The sequence below is a fragment of the Pteropus medius genome, unplaced genomic scaffold (assembly GCF_902729225.1).
Source record: "Pteropus medius unplaced genomic scaffold, Ma_sr-lr_union100, whole genome shotgun sequence".
In the NCBI taxonomy this organism is placed as follows: Eukaryota; Metazoa; Chordata; class Mammalia; order Chiroptera; family Pteropodidae; genus Pteropus; species Pteropus medius.
The window spans coordinates 564,553-587,001 of record NW_024351730.1 but is presented as its reverse complement, the minus strand read 5'-3'; the positions used below and the strand labels follow the sequence as shown (position 1 = coordinate 587,001).

The 22,449-nt window shown below is 34.5% G+C and overlaps 1 protein-coding gene across 9 annotated transcripts in view; it reads right to left on the bottom strand.

Annotated features, from left to right (window-relative positions):
- Positions 1 to 1,341: 1,341 nt before the first annotated feature.
- Positions 1,342 to 22,449, bottom strand: part of N4BP2 (NEDD4 binding protein 2) — a 106,776-nt gene continuing 85,668 nt past the window's right edge. For 6 of the 9 annotated variants that reach the window (XM_039845003.1, XM_039845005.1, XM_039845009.1 and 3 more), the window contains 2 exons: positions 19,719 to 19,842; positions 15,129 to 18,439 (listed from right to left, as the gene is read on the bottom strand). In XM_039845003.1, coding sequence (XP_039700937.1) covers positions 18,394 to 18,439; positions 19,719 to 19,842 — 170 coding nt within the window. In that variant the 3' untranslated portion in view covers positions 15,129 to 18,393. Of the gene's footprint in view, positions 1,467 to 15,125; positions 18,440 to 19,718; positions 19,843 to 22,449 lie in introns of those variants that run through there. The other 3 variants (XM_039845000.1, XM_039845008.1, XM_039845001.1) reach the window with 3 other exon arrangements.

Genomic DNA, 22,449 nt, shown 5'->3' with positions numbered 1-22,449 from the left:
GTTTATGGGTAAAAAGTTCACATCTGTACTTTCTATTCTTTATAGTTCTGGAGAAAGAAAAAGAAGAAAAGGAAGATGGGTAAGCAAAAGGCAAGTAAGGAAAGGGGAGGGGAGGAAGGGAGAAGAGGAGAAAGTTGTAACTCGGAGAAAAGGAAATATTGTTGGTTTACCAGTAAGGGCCATATTCAAAATATTTAATGAGAGTCTGGCTCTGGCTCCTCACTATGAGAATACAGTTTGACTATAATTAACTGATTCATTCACACCGGTATATTCCCACTGAACGCCAGCCTGTTTTCAGGCTCACTTTACAAGGGAGCTGTGAATATCCTGACCATCACTTTGAATCTTTGAATACATTGTTTCCTTGCACGAAGCACATTTCCTTCCATCTCCATCTGTCATAAACCTGCTTAGGTGCTTCGTCTTCCATGAAGCCATTCCTGGCTATCCTAGTCAAAATAAACTTCCTCTTTCTCTAGCCTTTTGCCCATACCTCTGATGTAGTATTTATCATAAACTGCCTCATAATATAGCAATTACATGTCCTATTGTCTTTCCTGCTATTTCATAAATCCTTGAGGACAGAGACTGTATCCCCACAGTACCTATCATGGTAGAAATCACATTTAAGGGCTCATCCAGTTGTATCAAAAGCAAGGACTCTTTGTCAAACTGGGGTACCTTCTAGCAAGTCCATGTGGTTAAGACAGCCAATTACTTTTTGCAACTTTGGTTTGTAGATTTGCTCACATTCAGAATCTGAGTAATTTACTGTGGTGGGAAAACAGACAGGTTTCCTAAACCAGCCTCTCTGAGGACTCGAGGGGGGAGTTGGCCTGATTGAGATGGATGCCTTCTATTGATGGTGAGAATATAACTGGATGTAGGTGAAGACCGTCCTTTATTCTGGAATGGGGATTGGGAGAGCAAATAGGCAACATCAGGGAGTGGTAACTGGACATACTCTCAGAGATACCTACAGGACATACTGGGTGGTGTTTTTGCGAAAAGACAAATAAGTTCTTAGCTTCGAAACATCAAAGATTCAATATAATCATTCATTCATTTAGTCAACAAACAATCCTGTCATGGTCAGGCCATGTGCTGGATATTGGGAGATTATAATATATGATAATACATGTTGTTGGGAAGGTTGCAGTGAAATGGTTACTCGCGCACACTTACACACAGCTGGGTTAAATTGATTCAAGCCCACTGTATTAGTTTGCTAGGGCTGCTATAATAAAGTACCACATACTGGGTGACTTAAACAACAGAAATTTATTTCTCACAGTTCTGGAGGCTAGAAGTCCAAGATCAAGGTGTGTACAAGGTTGGTTCCTTCTGAGGGCTGTGAAGAAAGGATTTATTCCAGGTCATTCTCCTTGGTTTGTAGAAGGTCATCTTCCCCCTGTGTCTCTTCACGTCATCTCCCCTCTATGCATATCTCTGTATGCAAATTTCTGTTTTTTATAAGGACACCAATGTATTTTGATTAGAACCTACCTAAATGACCCAATGTCAACTTAATTACCTCTCTAAAGACCTTACCTCCAAATAAGATCACATTCTGAGATATCTGGGGTTAGGACTTCAACATGAATTTTAGGAGGACACAATTCAACCCATAATACCCACCTACCTCTCAAGGGATAATCCAAAGCTAAACCCAAACATCATCAAACAACCTCGAACTGCTTCCCTGGCAGGTTGCATGGGAACTGCCACCCACCATTATCCCTGGGAACAAAGGTAGTTGGGATACCATTCATAGCAGCAATAAGTAAGATACAAGATAGTATTCTCATACTACCAAGGGAGTTTGCAGCCTTCTCCTGGAGCTCAGCTCCTATTTTCCTATCTAGTTCCTGGCAGCAAAGATAAGTTGGCCTATAGCAAACAATGACAGTGATAGCATGTTCTGACACGTTATTTTGCTTGCCAAGGGCAGAAGACTGCCTGAGAAAAGTAGAAGCCCAGTCTTTTAAATATGCAACCCAGCAAGACAGGCTAAACATATACCTAAATGCGTCTACCAAACTTCAGCATAACTGATGAAAACATTAAACTGGACACCACTAAATAAAATATGCCAATCTGCTTTTACTGAAATATTAAAACTGAATTCTCAAACAAGTTCCAACAAATAATTAAATCTCTCAATTGTAAAAAATACATCTCATATAACCTATTCCTTATTTTCAATCCCTTTCTGATACACCGAAAGGAACTAAAGTAGAAAAGACATCATTGAACAAAATGAGGATATTCAAATTCAGTTGCACTATCTTAAATGGCCCATGGCACACTGAATCAGTTATTTAAGTTAGTGCATAACTTGATATAGATAGTGAACAGGAAAGGATCTTATTTGGTAGCATCAGGCCAAAAAAGATAGACCTGAAAATATATGTATAGTCAACGATTTCCCATTAGAACACAAAAATGTATAAGGTCTGCTGAGGTCATACATGTATACTTATTAGAAGTCTACCTAGTTAATTTTCTATTTTATTTGTGATCTTTTAATATATTACCACAATGAACATTTACATTGGGATTAAGTGTGTCTAGTGAGTAAGTCGTATAGTAAGTGGGCAAAAAAAATTAAGGTTAAAGATTGAGGATGGATTAAAGACTCCATCCTCAATGTTGCTAAAATTTGGTGTAAAAAATATACAGGGATTCCCTTTAAATCTCAAAGATATCGGGTTAGAATTCTAAACCTCATAAGAAGTTGAAGCAAACAAAAAATACATTAAGTATTACCTACTCTCTTGATGAACTTGAGCAGGGTTCATGGGCTCATATCTGACCTCTAGTGGTAAAGTTATAATAAGGTCCTCAAATATTTTACTCTATTCATTTTTTTCCATATTTATTTATTTATTTATTTATTTATTTATTTATTTATTTATTTATTTTAAATTAAGTTTATTGGGGTAAATTTGGTTAATACAATTATATAATTTTCAGGTATACATTATAATTTGACATTTGTATATACTATTGTGTCTACCATCCAAAGTCCACTTTCCTTCAGCTACCATATATTTGATCCCCTTAATCCACTTCAGCAACCCCCTAACCCCTTATATATGACCTCCTTTACTCCATCTACCTCCCTCCTCTTTCCCCACCACCTACCCTCTGGTAACTACTAGTCTATAGTCCATGTGCATGAGTTTCTGTTTGTTTGTCCTGTTCATTTGTTGCTTTTATGTTTATATCCCATATAAGTGATATCTTGTGGTTTTCAACTTTTTCTGTCTGGCTTATTTTGCTTAGCATGATTATCTCAAGGTCCATCTATGTTGTCGCAAATGGTAGTATTGCATTTCTTCTTATGGCTTATATGGGCAAATAATTTTCGACAAAAAAGCCTAAAACATACAGCAGAGAAAGGAAAGCCTTTTTAATAAGTGGTGCTGGGAAAACTGGAAAGCCACCTGCAAAATAATGAAACTGGACTGTTGTCTATCACCACACACCAAAATTAACTCAAAATTTGGTGTCTTTTGTGCTTTCATACAAATCTGATGATATTCAGTTCCATTGTATTTATGTACCACTGCTTCTTTAGCCAATCATCTATCATAGGACACTTCGGTTGCTTCCATGTCCTGGCCACTGTGAACAGTGCTGCTATGAACATCGGTGTGCAAATATCTTTTCAGATATGAGTTTTCAAGTCTTTGAGGTAAATACTCAGTAGAGGGATTGCTGGATCGTGTGGTAGATCAATTCTTAGGTTTTTGAAGAACCTCCATACTGTTTTCCACAGTGGCCGTACCAATTTGCAGTCCCACAAGCAGTGTATGAGGGTTCCTAGTTCTCCACACCCTCTCCAACACTTGCTATTATTTGTCCTGTTGATTACAGCTATTCTAACAGGTGTGAGATGGCATCTCACTGTGGTTTTGATTTGCATTTCCCTAATAGCTAGCGATGTCGAGCATCTTTCCATATATTTGTCGGCCATTTGTATGTCCTCTAGGAAGAAGTGTCTGTTTAGGTCCTCTGCCCATTTTTGATCGGATCATTTGTTTTTTTTTTGTTATTGAGTCGTATGAGTTCTTTGTATATTTTGGATATTAGGCCCTTATTGGAGGCGTGGCTTGCAAATATATTTTCCCATTCAGACGGTTGTCTCTTTACCTTGAGGATGGTTTCTTTTGCTGAGCAGAAGCTTTTTAGTTTATATAGTCCCATTCATTTATTTTTGCTTTTACTTCCCTTGCCATTGAGGTCAAATTCATAAAATCCTCTTTAAGTCCAAGGTCCTTGAGTTTAGTTCCTATGTCTTCTTCTATGCATTTTATTGTTTCAGGTCTTATAATCAGGTCCTTAATCCATTTTGAGTTAATTTTGGTGTGTGGTGATAGACAACAGTCCAGTTTCATTATTTTGCAGGTGGCTTTCCAGTTTTCCCAGCACCACTTATTAAAAAGGCTTTCCTTTCTCCGCTGTATGTTTTAGGCTTTTTTGTCGAAAATTATTTGCCCATATAAACATGGATTTATTTCTGGACTCTCAGTTCTGTTCCTCTGATCCGTGTGTCTGTTTTGCTTCCAATACCATGCCGTTTTGATTATTGTCGCTTTGTAGTATAATTTGAAGTCTGGCAGAGTGCTGCCTCCAGCCTCGTTCTTTTTTCTCAGATGGCTTTGGCAATTTGGGGTCTTTTGTGCTTTCATACAAATCTGATGATATTCAGTTCTATTTCTTTAAAAAGTGCCGATGGGGTTTTGATGGGGATTAAATTAAATCGGTACAATGCTTTAGGTAATAAGGTCATTTTGACTATGTTGATTCTTCCAATCCAAGAACACGGAATATCTTTCCATTTCTTTGTATCTTCTTCGATTTCTTTTAACAAGGTATTATAGTTTTCATTACACAGGTCCTTCACGTTTGTTAAATTTGTTCCTAGGTGTTTTATCGTTTTTGTTGCAAATGCAAAAGGAATTACTTTTTCCACTTCTTTTTCTGACACTTCGTTATTAGAGTATAGAAACGCTATGGATTTTTGCACTTTGACTTTGTATCCAGAGACTTTACTGTATTTGCTTATTGTTTCTAGTAGTGTTCCTGTGGAGTCTTTAGGGTTTTCTGTATAGAGAATCATGTCATCTATAATCATGCAAATAGTGACTTCTTCGTTTCCTATTTGGATGCCTTTTATATCTTTCTCTTGCCTGATTGCACTCACCAGGACCTCCAATGTCATATTGAATAACAGTGGCGATAGATAGACAGACTTGCCTTGTTCCTGATCTTAGAGGGAAGGTTTATAGTTTTTCACCATTAAGTATAATGTTGGCTGAGAGTTTGTCATATATGGCCTTTATTATGTTAAGGTACTTTCCTTCTATACCGATTTTGTTAAGTGTTTTGATCATAAATGGACGCTGTATCTTGTCAAAGGCTTTTTCTGCATCTATTGATATGATCGTATGATTCTTATTTTTTAATTTGTTTATGTGGTGTATCACATTAATCGATTTGCATATGTTGAACCATCCCTGTGCCCCTGGGATGAAGCCCACTTGATCGTGTCGTATAATCCTTTTGATATGTTGCTGTATTCGGTTCGCTAGTATCTTATTTAGGATTTTTGCATCTGTGTTCACGAGAGACATTGGTCTGTAGTTTTTTGTGTGTGTTATCTTTATCAGGTTATGGTATTAGGATAATGTTGGCCTCGTAAAATGAGTTGGGAAGTATTACATCCTCTTCGACTTTTTGGAAGAGTTTGAGAATACATATTAAATCTTCTTTGATTGTTTGGTAGAATTCACTGGTGAAGCCATCTGGTCCTGGACTTTTACTTTTTGGCAGGTTTTTGATGACTGTTTCAATTTCCATACTGCTGATTGGTCTATTTAGATTTTCTAGTTCTTCTTGATTCAGTGTAGGAAAATTGTTTTGTTGTAAGTATTGGTCCATTTCTTCTAGGTTATTAAATTTGTTATTACATACTTTGTATGATCCTTTGTATGACCCTTTGTATGATCCTTTGTATGACCCTTTGTATGATCCTTTGTATTTCTGCAGTGTCTGTCGTAATTTCTCCTCTTTCATCACTGATTTTGTTTTCTTTCTCTTTTTCCTTTAGTGAGTCTAGCAAGGGGTTTGTCAATGTTATTAACCTTCTCAAAGAACGAGTTCTTTGTTACATTTATTTTTTCTATTTTTTTTTTTGTATTCAATTTCATTTATTTCTACTCTAATTTTGATTATTTCCTTCTGCTGACTTTAGGCTTTATTTGTTCTTCCTTTTCTTGTTTTTTAAGATGAAGCGTTAGGTTGTTTACTTGGGCTTGTTCTTGTTTTTGGAGATAGGCCTGTAATGATATGAATTTGTCTTTTATGGCCGCTTTTGCCATGTCCTGAAAGTTGTGATATGTTATACTATCATTATCATTCATTTCTATGTATCTCTTGATCTCTTTTTTTATTTCTTCTCTGACCGTTATTCTTCAGTATTCTTGTTTAATCTCTTCTCGCTTTCTTTTTACAGTTCATCTTCAGTTTCAAAGCATTATGATCAGAGAATATGGTAGATTTCAACCCTCTTATATTTGTTGAGGCTATCTCTGTGTCCCAGTATGTGGTCGATTCTTGAGAACGTTCCATGTGCACTACAGAAGAATGTATAAGCAGCTGTTTTGGGATGGAAGGCTCTGTAAATGTCAATTATATTGAGTTGGTCTAATGTGTCATTTAAGGATGTTATTTCCTTATTGATTTTGTTTGGATGATCTGCCCATATCCGACAGTGGGGTATTTAGGTCCCCTACTACGATAGTGTTTTGGTCTGTTTCTCCTTTTAGTTCTGTGAGTAATTGCTTTACATATTTCGGGGCTCCATGATTGGGAGCATAGATAATAATAAGTTTATCATTATGAAGTGTCTCTCAGTATCTTTATCTTTTTTATTTTGAAGTCTATTTTGTCTGACATTAGTACTGCTACTCCTGTTTTTCTCTCAATGCCATTTGCTTGAAATATCATTTTCCACCATTTCACTGAGATGTGTCTCCTGGAGGGAGCATATGGTTGGGTTTTGTTTTTTGATCCATTCTGCAACTCTGCGTCTTTTTATTGGTGAGTTCAGTGCATTTACATTTAGTGTGATTATTGAAATATGAGGTCTTCTTATAGCCATTTTATCTTTTGCTTTCTGGTAGCTCAGTGTTTCCATTGCTTCCTTGTCCTTGTGTTTGTTTTCTTTATTTTGGTTGGCTTTTGTGGGGTTTGCCTCTAATTCTTCTTGTTTTGTGTTATATACTTTAATTGTGAATCTTTGGTGTGTGGTTACCATTATAAATATGAAAAGGAAAGTTATATATATGCAGTCGTCCATTTTCTTCTACGCGTGCCTTATCTCCATTACGCTTTGTGAATTTGTATCTTTCAATCTTCCCCTTTTCAGTCATTGTTGTCTCATTTTGTCCTTATTTATGCTGAACGTTCATTACTATCTTGCTATAGCAATTCTTTTTTTTTTTTCTTTAAGCTTATAATGCTCTATTCTTAGTAAGGATTTCACTCGTCTGCTTCTATCAGCCTGCTAGTCACCTTACTCCTAATTATGTATTTTGTTGTTGTTGTTGTTGTTGTTGTTATTTTGTTTTAGGTGAGCTGACCTCTTTCAGTATTTCCTATAATGCAAGCCTCATAGTGGAGAATTCCCTGTTTTTGTATGTCTGGAAAGGTCTTCATTTCTCCTTCATATCCACCTAAGGATATTATTTTAGGCTGGTAGTTCCTTTCACTCAATAGTTTAAATATTTGATTCCATTCCTTTCTGGCTTGTAAGGTCTGAGCTGAGAAGTCCGATGAAAATCTAACGAGTTTTCCTTTAGAAGTTACTGTTTTCTTCTTCCTGGCTGCTCTGAGAATTCTATCTTTGTCATTTACTTTTGATATCTTTAATATAATGAGTCTTTGTGAAGGACTTTTTGGGTCGAGATAATTGGGTGTTCTGTTGAATTCTTGAATTCCAAGCTCCAACCCTTCCTCAGATTTGGGAAATTCTTGTCAACTATTTGTCTGAAAATGCTTTCTAGTCCTTGCTACTTTTCTTCGCCTTCGATAATGCCAATTATTCTTGTTTCCTCTCCTGATGGCATCAACTAGTTCTTGAATTTCTATTTCATTATTTTTCATTCTTCGGTTTCTCTCTTCTTCTGATTTATTTCTAGATTTCTGTCTTCAATATCACTGATCCTTTCCTCCATTTGGTCAACTCTATTTCTCAAGCTTGCTATTTCATTTTTCAACACTTGCAGTGTGTTTTTTATCTCCAGATCTTCTGTTATTCTTGAGGGTTTCAATTTCCTTGCTCTGCTCATCTACTTGTTTTTCCAATTCCTGAAATTGTTGATATGACTCATTTAGGAACTTACTGAGTTTTTTCAGAAGTACCATCCTGAAGCCTCTGTCATTTAAGTTGCATATTTCTGTCTGTAAACTTATTTTCTGGAGATTTTTCTCTTTCTTTCTGAGATGCCTTGTCACCTTGGTTGTTCACGGTGTTTAATGGACTATTTCTCTGCCCGTGCATTAATGGAAGTGTATTCTGTTGTTTTTCCAGAAAGATTTATAATATAAAGGTCTCTTTAGCCTGCTGCAAAGGTGCTTTTCTTTTGATTTCCAGTAGGTGGCGTCTAAGTCTCTTGGATCTCTGCTTTATATAAAGCCTAAATAATGTTTCATTTTTTTTATTTTCTTGTAGAAATTTAATCACACTCACTACTCTCAGTTTCAGTCCCTGTCAGTGCTAGCAAACAGTTTCGGTAGCTTTTGCTCAGATTATCCTGGGGCTCCGCAGTAATCGGTTTCAGAGGGTATGGGGGTTGGGGGCTGCAGCTCAGCCTTGGTTTTGCACCTGGGGCCATTGAAAATCAACTGTTGTTTCTCTGATGTCTCATCCCACTTCTCTTGCTTTCTGCCCTGCTGACTGGGCCCTGCTGCCAGCTGCGTAGAAGTCCCAGCATTTCCAGGCAGGGCTGTTCAGGGAAGTCACTGTACCTTCACCCCTCCCTCTCCTCCTGCAAGGAGCTCAGGTGGCTGTGAGAGACAGTTTCTTTATTTCTCCCAGTCCACTGCCTGACACCCAGGGTTCTAACCTGTGATAGTTCTTATGCGTAGACCCCATGCTCAGACGTGCCAGTGTTCAGTTTGGGTGGTTTTTGTTCAGTTTTAGATGTACAGCTTATTGTTGTTCCAGGGGGGAGAGATGTGAGGACATCTCTCACTCCACAATGTTTCCCTGAATTCCCTCTTCTAATTTATTTCTAGATTTCTGTCTTGGATATCACTGATCCTTTCCTCCATTCAGTCAACTCTATTTCCCAAGCTTGTTATTTCATTTTTCAACACTTGCAGTGTGTTCTTTATTTCCAGAAGGTCTATTCGGTTCTTTTTGAGGGTTTCATTCTCCTTGCTAAGGAACTCATTCCGCTCATCTGGTTGTTTTTTCAATTCCTGAAGTTGTTGATATGATTTATTTCGGAACTCATTTTTTTCATAAGTACCATCTTGAAGTCTCTGACATTTAAATGGTATATTTCTATGTCTGTAAGCTTATTTTCTGGAGATTTTTTCTCTGAGATGCCTTGTCATCTTGGTTGTTAATCATGTTTAATGGACTATTTCTCTGCTTGGGCATTAATGGAAGTGTATTCTGTTGTTTTTCCAGAAAGATTTATTATATAATGGTCCCTAGCCTGTTGCAAAGGTGTTTTTCTTTTGGTTTCCAGTAGGTGGCGTCCAAGCCTCTTGGATCTTTGCTTTATGTAAAGTCTTAATATTTTTTTCTTATAGATGTTTAATCATGCTCACTACCCTCAGTCTCAGTCCCCGTCAGTGTTATCAATAGTTTCGGTAGCATTTGCTCAGATTCTCCTGGGGCTCCATGGTGTTCGGTCTCAGAGGATGTGGGGTGAGGGGCCCTCTGCGTTGGGGGTTGGGGGCTGCGGCCCGGCCTGTTTTGCAACCACGGCAGGTAAAAAATCAACTGTTGTTTCTCTGCCATCCCTGGTTTTCTGCTGTCCCCGTTTATCTGCCTTCTGCCCTGATGACTGGACACTGCCCCTGGCCATTGGGAGCTCACAGCAGTCCTAGGTAGGGCTATTCAGGGGACTCACTGCTCCTTCTCCCCTCCCCGTCCTTCTACAGGGAGCTACAGCAGCTGGAAGAGGCAGCTTTTTTGTTTCTCCCAGTCCACCACCCAACATCTGGAGTTCCGACCTGTGGTAGCTCTATGCGCATATCCCATGATCAGACGTGCTGGTGTGCACTTTGGGTGTTTTTTGCTGAGTTTTAGATGTTCAGCTTACTGTTGTTTCAAGGGGTTCTGGGGATGCTTCTCATTCCACCATGTTTCTCCAAACCTCTAGAAATCTGTAATTTAACTTAATAGTTTGTGGATGATTCTTGTGTACATTAAAGTTTGAGAACCATTGCTCTGGGAAAGGGAGTCCAGGTAAATGGCCTAAGGATTAATATCGTTGAACCCTACTGTCTTGTCTTAAAAATTAAGGCAACATTTTCTTCTCCACGATTTACCCATTTTTTAAATTTACAAAGTACATTAAATGTGTATTTGCCTTTGAGTAAAATGCTCCTGAAAGATATGCTAAATTTATCCTAGACTTGTGGTACCCCCGGAATACCTCTACATAAACCAGTTGACATGCAAGTCTTTTGTGATAAACACATCATCCTATTTTACTTCTAATATCTGGTTTGACAAGTGCCATCAGAGTCATAAATACAGACACTTGATAATTCACCCTCTAGCTCCACTTTCTTCTTCTAATGAGCCTTGTTGTACTATACTAGCTGGAAAGTTTAAAACCACATCTCCTAGAACACTTTTGCAGGTAAAAATCCATATATAAAATAGTTCCTACCAGTTAGATACAATCTTATAAGATTTGGGAGGCAGAACTTATAGGCTATCTACCTACTGCTATGGCTCATTCTGCTAAAAAGTCATTATGGAGATGACAGGTTTTTCTGCAACACTTTGCTTGTATCTAGTCACCAACTCTGGGTATGCTGAGAGTGAGCTGTGACGATGGTGCCAAAGTGTTCTCCTGATTCCTCAGCTTTTAATTATGGCAGAGATGGCAGCTACTGTAGTAGGTTAATCCTGCACTGTTCTGGAAACTATTCCTAGAGCCAAGTCTAGAGTCCACTCCTCTAGCTCTTCTACCAACTTTTTAGGAATCCTTTTTATTATTGGGTTTTAAATATATTCAAAAATAAACATTATAAAATAATGAACCTCCAGCTTCAACATTTACCAACTTAGGCCAATCTTATTTCATAAGTACACCCACCAACTTCATCTTATTTATAAGTAAATCCCAGACATCGTATCATTTTACATAAATATTTCAAGATATATCTTTTTCAAAAGTAAAAACTTTAAAAATATCACCACTATGGGATAATAGAAAATATATATTGGTCTCAACCCTTCATTCCTGGCTTAGAGATCCCGAAATTCTTGTAATTTCCTAAGTGATAAGGACACTAGGAGCCTCTCCTGTTCTAATATGTGTCTTTGATCCCATCTCTGACATAGGGCTCCAAAAACCCCTTTAAGTTCCTAAGTGATAAGAGCACTAATAGCATCTTTTATTCTACTGAGGTGACTCTGGGTGGGCTGCTGTACGGCTCCTGGATGGGATCTGGTCACCAGAAAGATCAAGCTATGATTAGCAACTTGAAATTTTCAGCCCCACCTCTCATCTTTCAGAAGAGGGGAGAGGGGCTGGAAAAGAAGTTAATACTTGACCATGCCTACATGAGGAAGTGTCCATAAAATCCTAGTAGTATGAGGTTCATACCATAAAACTCCTAGAAGAAAACACAAAAGGTACGCTCCTTGACACTGATCTTAGCAATGAATTTTTAGACATGATACCAAAAACGCAAGAAACAAAAACAAAAATCAACAAGTGGGACTACATCAAAATAAAAAGCTTCTAAAAAGCAAACCATCAACAAAACAAAAAAGCAACTTATGAACTGGGAGAAATATTTGCAAACCATATCTGGTAAGGGGGTACTATCCAAAATATACAGGAACTCATTCAACTCAATAGCAAAAAAAAAACAAAAACAAAAACAAGCAATCCAATTAAAAAATAAAGAGACTTTAATAAACATTTCCCCAAAGACGACATACAAACCTAGTGCTCAACATCTCTAATCATCAGGAAATGCAATCAAAACCACAATGAGTTATCACCCCACACCCACTGGAATGGCTATTATCAAAAAAAATAATAGATAACAAATGCTGGTAAGCATGTGGAGAAAAGGGAACCCAGTATACTGTTGGTGGGAATGCGAATTAGTACAGCCGTTATAGAAAATAGAAGTTCCTCAAAAATTTAAACTACAACTACCTTATGACCTAGCAATTCCATTTCTAAGTAAATATCCAAAGGAACCAAAATCAGTATCTCAAAGGGGTATCTGCACTCCCATGTTTATTGCAGCATTATTCATAATAGCCAAGACATGGAAATAACCTGTGTTCATCAGTGGATGAAGAAAATGTGGTATGCGTATATACAGTGAAATATTATTCAGCCATAAAAAGGAAATCTTGCCAGTTTTGACAACATGGGTGGACTTTGAGGGCATTATGATAAGTGAAATAAGTCACTGTATGACCTCATTTATGTGTGGGAATAAAAATATTGAACTCATAGAAGCATAGAGTAGAATTGTGGTTGCTGGGGGCTGAGGGGTAGAGAAAAAAGTGTTGGTCAAAAGGTACAAACTTTCAGTTCTAAGTTCCAGGGATCTACAGTATAGTATGGTGACTATAGTTAATAATACTGTATTGTATATTTAAAAGTTGCTATTGGAGTAGTACTTTAATGTTCTCACCATAAAATGGTAACTATGTGAGGTGAAGGACGTTAATCTTATTATGGTGAATAAACATTTCACAATATATACACATATCAAAACATCACATTGTACACCTTAAATTTACACAATGTTACATGTCAATTTTCTCTCAGTAAAGCTGGAAAATAAAATAACTCCACCTAATTTCCTTACCCCACCTTCATACCCTGCAGCTGTTCCTTTATCTGACCAGAAATAGAACTGCCAATTGGTCATGTTATTTCTCTACCCCAGAAGTCATTCTTTATGTTAAGGAATTTAAAATCTGTAAATTTATTTCATATTAAAATGTTATTAATTAGCTATTAAAACTCTAAAAATTCAATTTAAATTGAGATTACTCGGAGTGCTTCAGAACCGATGAAAGGTATAATTGTATAGTTATATATGTATAAAAACCATGAATTTGAAGTATTTAAGCTTTTTCCAAAGAAAGTCAGTTAAACATTTCAGTAAGGAGAGCAAAGTTCATATTTGCTACCTCCAAAAAGAATTACTTATCATCTGCTGACCAGTGCTTCCATAATAATTCTCTATGCAGTTTCTAGTTCTTCAAACATACACACATTTACATCTCCCTACCCTGGTTTACTTAGCTTTAAATCACTTATATCAAATACTGAGAGTTCACACATTGATGTGATTAGAAAATGTTTTAAAAAACACAAAATGTGCAAAAAGACAGTAAGCAGTTATCACTAGAAATAACTTACATACCTAACCTAGTTACCACTATTGAGTTATCAGATCAAGTGATCTCATTAGTAGTTAAATCATTTCAACTGGGAGCCCATTCCATTAGCCATGTGTTGCTAATATCATTTGAATATTAAAATTAAAATACATACAACTGTGATTACCTTTCACTCAGCACAAAGACTTGTTGAAGAACTATATCAAGAATGAATTTTTACATTGTTCGCATCCGAGGATCAAAAACGATGTGGCACAGACTGCCATTCATTCCCTTAAAATCCATTCTTTTTCATCTAAGAGAAAGCCCAAATTTAGGCTGAACATATGGCAGTCTGAAAAAAAAAGACAATTTCCTAGCCTCTCTCGCAGCCAGATATGACCACATGACTAAGTTATGGCCAGTAAGAAGTAGAAATGTCCTATGGTCGCTTCCAAAAATCTTCTATAAAAGATTGCTGGTACTGGCTCATTGCTCCCTTCTTTGTCCTTCCTCTGACGGAAGGTAGATGTGATGGCTGGAGTTCCAACCACCTACCGTGGTTTAGAAAAATGAGGCCCACACTTTTGAGTATAGTTAAGTGGTAAGCTAAAAGGATCTTAGATTCCCCAAATAATTCATGTAAAAGCACGCCCATCAGTCCTAGACTCTATACCTCTAGAATTTTATATTGAGAGAAATAAACTTGTATCTTTGCCATTGGAAAAAGCCATAATACCAGCTTCCTTTGGATAAAGGAAGAAGGCAGATTTATGTGTGGCATATTTTCAGACATCTACTGTGAAGTGACATCTCTTTCAGTTGAGAGTAATATGATATTATCTCTTTTTAAGTAATTATTCTTACTCTGACAGATGCAGTTGCACTAGGGGTCAGAAAACGTAGTTTCTAGTCTTACCTATGCCACTAACTAGCAAATCCATCAACTTCTCAAAGCCTCTGTAAGACACCTATGTAGTAAGAGTCTCGAGTCTTAAATTTAACATACATGAAAAGTGTTCCATTGTTTAAATCACTATACACAAAATAGTTGATGAGAACAATTATAAGATACCTGTGGATAAAAACCCTGTCTCATACTGAAACTCTATTAACAAGTATTCAATAAATATTTGTTTAAAAAATTTTTTTAATCCTTGCTAAATGAGTGAATAATTCAGCTTTCGAATTAATAAAGTTCAACAACCTTTAATATTAACTAAAGTATTACTTGAGTCCCTTAGAGACACAATTCTTAATTTTGGTGTCAGTCAAAAGATAAAGTTGTGGAGAGATAAACCTAATTAATGCATTTATCTGGCTCAAAAGTGGACCACTGTTTGCCATTGCAAAATAGTTTAAACTAGAATAAGAGTTGTGGTACAGAAAGGAAATTTTTATGACACTTTTCCCTTGAAATTACAAAGTTATGCATAAAAATATTTTTTATGATTTAAACCACTAACCCTAACCACATCAAATGAAGGATTTCCTCACATTGCACTGTGGCTAAAGTATTTTATTAAATTAAGTATGTACTTTGCAAATGGTTTCATAAGAAATTTTTAAAGCAAAGTTATAAAACATTTTCAATAAAAAAGTACAGAGTTAACAGCAAAATTACATTTTCTTTATAGTACAAAAAACACATTGTTTCTGATGTACCGTCTGAAAATTTTATTATATATTCTCCAACTGATAGCTGCAATGTTGTATTTTAATGAGCAGTCTCATGGTTAATTCAATCATTTGTTAATAACAGGTTCATCATTTGGACCATAAAAGTCAACTGCTCAACTTTAAGGAAAATAATAAACATTTTCATCATGTAATGTGAAGTTTTCTAAAAGGCTCTTCAGGATGTAAATGTATTTCTAGCTTTGTTTCTCTATTAAATTCTGTAAAGGCATTAATACTGTAAACTTGAATTATTTTTCAAATAAGCACCATGAATATACATTCTACATTAACCTACTTTACCATTTTAATACTTTTTTTTGCCACACAAACATTTAAATGTTTAATATGTAAATAAAAATAAGCAATACTTAACCACTACACAGGAAAATTATCAAATCTCACCTCATTGCAGAATAGAAAAGCATTTAGAAAAAACAGCACGCTTTATTTTTGTCTTTATACACTGTCATTTTCTTAAACTGAGAGCAGTTAAAACGTTGTCAGAGCAATTTCCTGAGTTTCAGTTTCCAATTTCCAGCTCCGAAATAACTAATTTTGTTATTTTATATGTGTCCTTTTCCTAAGCATAGAACACCTGAATTTAAAAAAACTGAAATTCTACTATATAATGTATTTAAAGGCCACAGAGTTGTAAATAGTATGGAAACACCAATAAATTGAAAAAAAAAAAACAAAAAAAACCTCAATTTGAAAATAACATAGAGATATGTGAACAGCTTATAAATATAAGACAATATGCTTCTATTTTTCAGGTTCAAGTAAGCAAGTGGGTGGACTGAATGAAGATACTGTTAAGGGTTCCTAATTTAGTCCAACTCTGCATCCCCTGTAGTTTCCATATTAGTTTTCTTTTTTCCCTTGGTAGTAACTTCTAGTAGACTACTGAAAGATATAAGTGTTACTAAAACATTCCAAACTACAGAAGTGTTACACTTTTCAAATATGAATACTTTGCAAAGAGCCATTCTAATGAGTTATGTACTAGCACAAATATACCAATACATGAAAACTTTGAAAATCTCCACACTATCTTTACTTTTGACACAGAATTTAGAGATGGGCAAAAGAGAAAAATTTGATAATCCCCAAACTATGTTTACTTTTGGCATACAGGATTTAGAAATATGCAAAACAAGAAAGGAATGATTATAAAATTTTCTTTCATAATTATGTGTTGCTTAAACTATGCCAGATAGTGGGGCGAGTGGAAGTTTAGTATTAAACAACTTCATAAAAATATGTATAATACTAAAATGTGCCTATATATTTATAAATGATGACTTAAAAATACTCTAGATTTACGAAAATAAAGCATAAAATTAAAGTTGACACAATATAAAACATACTTTGTTCATTTGGTTTCTGCCTACAAAATACTTCACTCTTATTGACGGCTCCCACATTAATCATAATAATACTTAGTATAGTAAGTCTAGTTGAAGTGCTCAAAAGCAATGTTTTTTCTTAGATTGGGTGAGGAAATATAAAAAACACAAAAAATAAATATGCAGCTGCACACACTCAAATAATTCCAGGGTTTAGTATTGTTAGTCACATTTCTTACATAGTAATTTATACATAAAAATATCTTGTATCATTAACAACATAGTTTTATACGTTGTTGAAATTTTACTTTAATTATACAAATATTCTAGACATTACCAAAAATGTTTGCTAATTGTTGGCATTTTTAAAACAAATTATTACAAACATAAAAACATAAATACTACTTCAATACCAGTCACTAATCATTTAAAAAAATAAACATATATTTTAATTTTTATGGAAATAAATTCAACAATACAGCTCTTCTTTTAAAGGTATTTTTTCATGATATATAAAAATGTGTTTTTGAGTTTTCATTAAAATGTCTTGTTCTTTTGGAAAATCATTCTGTAATTCAGGATTCTTTCAGTAACAGCTCAATCCTGTAATTCTTGATCCAAATGTTTATTAAGCTTATCAGAAAACAACACAATTGTTTTGTTAAAATTATGTTGAAAATATTCTCCATATCCAGAAATAAATTTATTTAATCCACTGTATCATATAGAAAAATTATACTTTACCACATTAAACTTGTGTAAGGGAAATTATAACTGACATACTAACAGGACTTCTGAGCTCACCAAAAAACAAAAGTCAATGAAAGTTCCCCTTCAGAAAGTTGGCTCTTTTTAAAAATAAAGGTAAAAAACTTCTAAATTGTAAAGATTCATTTTATAATTATATCAAAAATGTTTTCTGTATTTAATGGGATCTTGACTTACTGCATTTTACGAATTACATGCCTCAATATAAGAGCTCCTTAGTACTGTCTTATATACCACTTAAGACAGTTCTAAAAACAGTTCTATAAGATAGCAACACTTGGTAGGTATCTAACCCATTTCTCCTTCTCTGAAAACTTTTCTGCCTATGGATAGTATAAAATTGCAATATAATCTCATACCCTAACTTTCCTTCTAGAAAATGCCCACACACGGGAGCGGGGGTGGGGGAATGTTAACAGATCAAAGATCATACACAAATACAACGCAGAAGAAAGTGCAGCAACATGTCTTCCTTCCTACAGGATATGGCAAAATAATTTTATATTTAATTTTGTAATCAAAAAGCATTCCAGTGTTTTTGTTAGCTCTTCATTCATTTCCTCTTCCTCTTCTTCTTCTTCTTTTTAATATCAGCCTTTGAAAGTCATGAACCAGGTTTCAAAGCACTTTAAATACCTCTCACTGACACCTTTAGGATTTCACTAAAAGTTAAACAATTAATATAAAGATAACATTTTCTCTCTCAGAAAGAATCAGCATACTTTCAAACTTTAAAACTGGAGCTGATAATTTTTTTAGAAAATTTGAAATCAATACAATTTTTCTTTAATATTTTTAACAGACATTTGGCATTTGATTCCATAAAAAATAAAATTTCTCTTGAATTTTGAAAATTTTGTTTAATAACTGTACATTTCTAATAAAACATGTTGACAGTAAAACTGACTAAATTATTGTAAATAAAACTAATTTTAACGTACAAACCTTCACACTTCTAAGTCAAAGGCATTTATTTTACTTTAGCATGACTTTCAAACACCCTGGTTTAATTTCAGAGAACCTGCAGAAATGAGAAAAGTCATTTTAAAGATAAAATTTTCAAATTGGTTAAGGACTATATCTTATAATCCAAAGGCCAATATTTAGTGCATGCTAAATATAATATTTACCATCAAAGTGCTCTCCTTTATTAAGTCAATATCCAGGACCAATATCTATGCTTACGTTCCTTTTAATACACTCTTAAAATAAATACAATCCTAAGGCTGGGGGTTACTCCTAACTTAAAAGTTAATAATTACAATTTTAAGATTTTTCACATCTCTCAAGCCTGAATTTGACCTTCATAAAGAAGAGTATGCTGTATCAGGATAAGATGATGTCTGCATTGCATTATTTCTATGTATTAAGTCACTACCAAGAAGAAATCTCGAATTTAATAGGTAAGTCTGATTAATCAGGCCATGAAATGCTTTCAACTCCCTCAGTGTGAAATTCAAAAAAAATTCCTAGTCTCTAAAATAGATCATTAATCCCAACATGATAATGTTCTGGTCTAACTACTCCTTTTGCAACAGTAACTGAAATATCATCTGTTTTCATGCTCAGAAAATTAATACTACCATTTTCTATAATGTAGCAAAACAACATTTTGTTACATGACATGAACAAAATATGTCACACTATCTGAAGCTAGAAGTATGGGGGAAAAGGTACTTAATGATATACAACCTCAGGGAATCTATCCATCAACAGATCTTATTCTTGGACTTTTCTTGTTGTTTTCTGTTATTGAATAATAATCTCTTAATGAAAAAGGGTATTTCATATTTGTCAGCTAAGATAAAAAAATAAGAACATTAATGGTGTTTAACTTATGAAGATGTACAAATTCATACTGACTGCAATGTTTCTGCTAAAGTTTAGACACATCCAAATTATAAACATATTTCAGCAGAATCTCCCAATTCCCCCCAAAATCCACAGATATATATTTCCTTTCAAAGGAATAATTAAAAAGCAACCTTAAACTATGATGTGTATAATCTAATTATCTTGGATAACATGTTATCAAAGAAATACATTTACTTTTAGATTTCAAATTTATGTTAGAAATAGTTTTTATAAGATGATTACTTCAACAAACATTCTTCTTTCACTTCTAGTTTAATGGACATCATAAATCTAGCAAGGAATGTTATAATTTAAGCATGACTTTGTGGCTAAAGTCAAATAGTTAAATTTAATTAAGTATTTTAACAAATTGTCCTGAGCATAATGAGTGTTTACTATCTATATATAGACAATTTTCATTATTGATAACAGAAATCTATACTCACCTGAAGCTGTGGCTTATGAGGTATTTAATGACGGCTGGTTTGATACGAGCAACTCCTCCTTGGCTGTGGTTTCCTCTCCCCGTAATCACAGAGAGATAGGGCTTACCACCATCCTGCTTAAATTCTGTTACAATAGGAATTGGAATTCATTAAATTACATTCATTTAAATTTAAATGAATAATTTAAATTTCATTTAAATTACATTCTCAATAGAAAACAAACCTTAATTACTCAAACACATATGAAATAATTTCCATGGGGATTTAGAGATTTTTTTTTCCTTCAAAAAGCCCCAAAATTGATGTTTTTAAATATTTCACCTACACTAAGTATGAAAGCCTCAAAGCAATTCATCGGCTTAAAGATTTAAGTGGGACCTCTTCCCCTGTGGGGAGGGAGATTTACTTGTGCCCTTGAGCTACCAGAATTTCTTTTCGATATAATGATAATTACAGTATTAATGATATCTAAAAATTATTACACACGTGGGAGTCGGGCATTGCTTTAAGTGACTTACATTTATTAACTAAGAATCTTCACAACAACCCTATTAATTAAATACTCTGAAGCCAGCCAGCTTTGGACTAGCAGCTCTGCCACTAAATGACTATATATTACTTAGCCTATCTGTGCCTGTTTCCTAATCAGCAAAACAGAATATAAATCAATACTTTAAAGACTATTACCCTCAGGAATGGCTACAGCAAATCTATTAATTGTACCATGGACTGCAGTCTTACTGTTAAAGATAGTCAATTGTTAAGAAATTCTTCCAAATAGATGATTTTTAAATATTGAATAAACCTAAGCCTCTTAAAAGACTGTAGCTCCTGCTCTGAATATGATCTTGAGAAAATCAAATATATAAATCCTGAAAGGTAATAATAGCTGCACTAAAAATTTTAAAAAACAGTAATAATGAGTTGATTTAATGAATAAATACTTGTTCCTCAGTTATAAATAGCATAAGTTTTTACCTTTAGCATAAAATACATAAATACATAATATAAACATTCCATATTCTGCTCATTAAGTTACCCTAAGGCTCCAACAGATCCACAAACATGGTTTTTCAATATTTAGGGCAATATTTAGTCTAGAATTTTAAGAGGATATGTTACTCTTGCATTTTTAATTTTTTCTTCGCTTAAGATCTCCATTTCTACTCTAATGCATATCCATTACTTCAAGCAATATTTTGTTCAAAATTCAACTCTCTGGGTGCTGGCTCCACAAGGGTAATCATTCATTTTGTAAAAAGTTTTTACATTATACAATTATTATTTGTGCTTTGTTCTTTATGGATGTGACATTACAAATAAAAGCCTGCTTAAAAATCTTAGATCATTTAACTAACAATAATTTAGTCTCATCACTCCTTCACTACTGTTCCCCTCATCGGTTAAGTCAGTCATTTATACCACCCCACCTTTCAGCAGTTCACTTACTGCTCTAAAAATGTTTTCTGGTTGAATCCCATGCTTCAAATAAAGTATGTGTTCAAAGGATGTTTATTCAATGAATTAATGTATATGTTTAGGTTCCCAAATTGCAGGTTATTCCTGCTGTTTATCATCTTAAAAAAACTATTTAACTCATTTTTAAGCATATCTCAAATTTCTTATTTCAACTGTAAATATTTCAGAATGTACTTCAAAAAGATACAGGCTCTTAAAAAAAAAACAAAACCATGTCACTATATCTTACAAATTTAAAGAGTCCCTTAATATGATATTTCTAAAAATGGCTTAAAAATTACCCAAATAGTCTCAAAAACTGTTTTTATAGTGATTTGTTTGCATCAGGGTTAAAACAAGTCCACACATTGCATTTGGTTGATATATTTCTTAAGTAACTTTCTAATGGTTCTCTCTCCCCTGTATTTTATTTTACAATCTGTTGAAAAAATTGGATCATTTATCCTGGATTTTCACAGTCTAGATTTTGCTGACTGTATCCCATGGTGCCATTTAACATGTTCCTCTGTTCCCTGTAAATCCCTAAAAAGCTGTATGTAGTCAGTTCCAAAGGCTTTATGTGCCGTTAGATAACAATACTTCATAGTTAGTGGTGTATATTTCAATCAGAAGGCACACAAGAGTCAGGTCTTTTTTTTCTTTTTAATTCATCCCCAATTTTGACAATCATCTTTTATGACTAAAAGAAATTCAGACCAGAGCCACAGATTTTCCCAGGATACATTGCTATTCAACTACTACCATCTGGTGGTGATTGACAGTAACTACAGGACACCATAGGTGACAGCAAAACTGAGCATTGGCTTTCAGAAAGGGTTTGTGTCTTGAGTCTCACCAAGTCATCACCTTACACAAGTTATTTAACTTTTTCTTGTCACTTTTTAAATTGATATAAAATTCACATAAGGTAAAATTCACATATTTTAAAATGTATAATTCAGTGGTTTTTAGTATATTATAATGTTGTGAAACCATCGGCATAATCTAATTCCAGAATATTGCATCATCTCAACAAAAAATTCTATACCTGTTAAATCAATCCCCATTCCCCGCTTTTCAGCCCCAGCAATCATTAACGTACTTTGTTTCTATGGATTTGCCTATTCTGGACATTTCATGTAAATATAAATCATATATTATATGGCCTTTTGCATCTGTCTTCTTCCATACAGCATAATGTTTCCAAGGTTCATTCATGTTGTAGCATGCTAGTACTTAATTCCTTTTTATGGATTAATAATATTTCATTGTA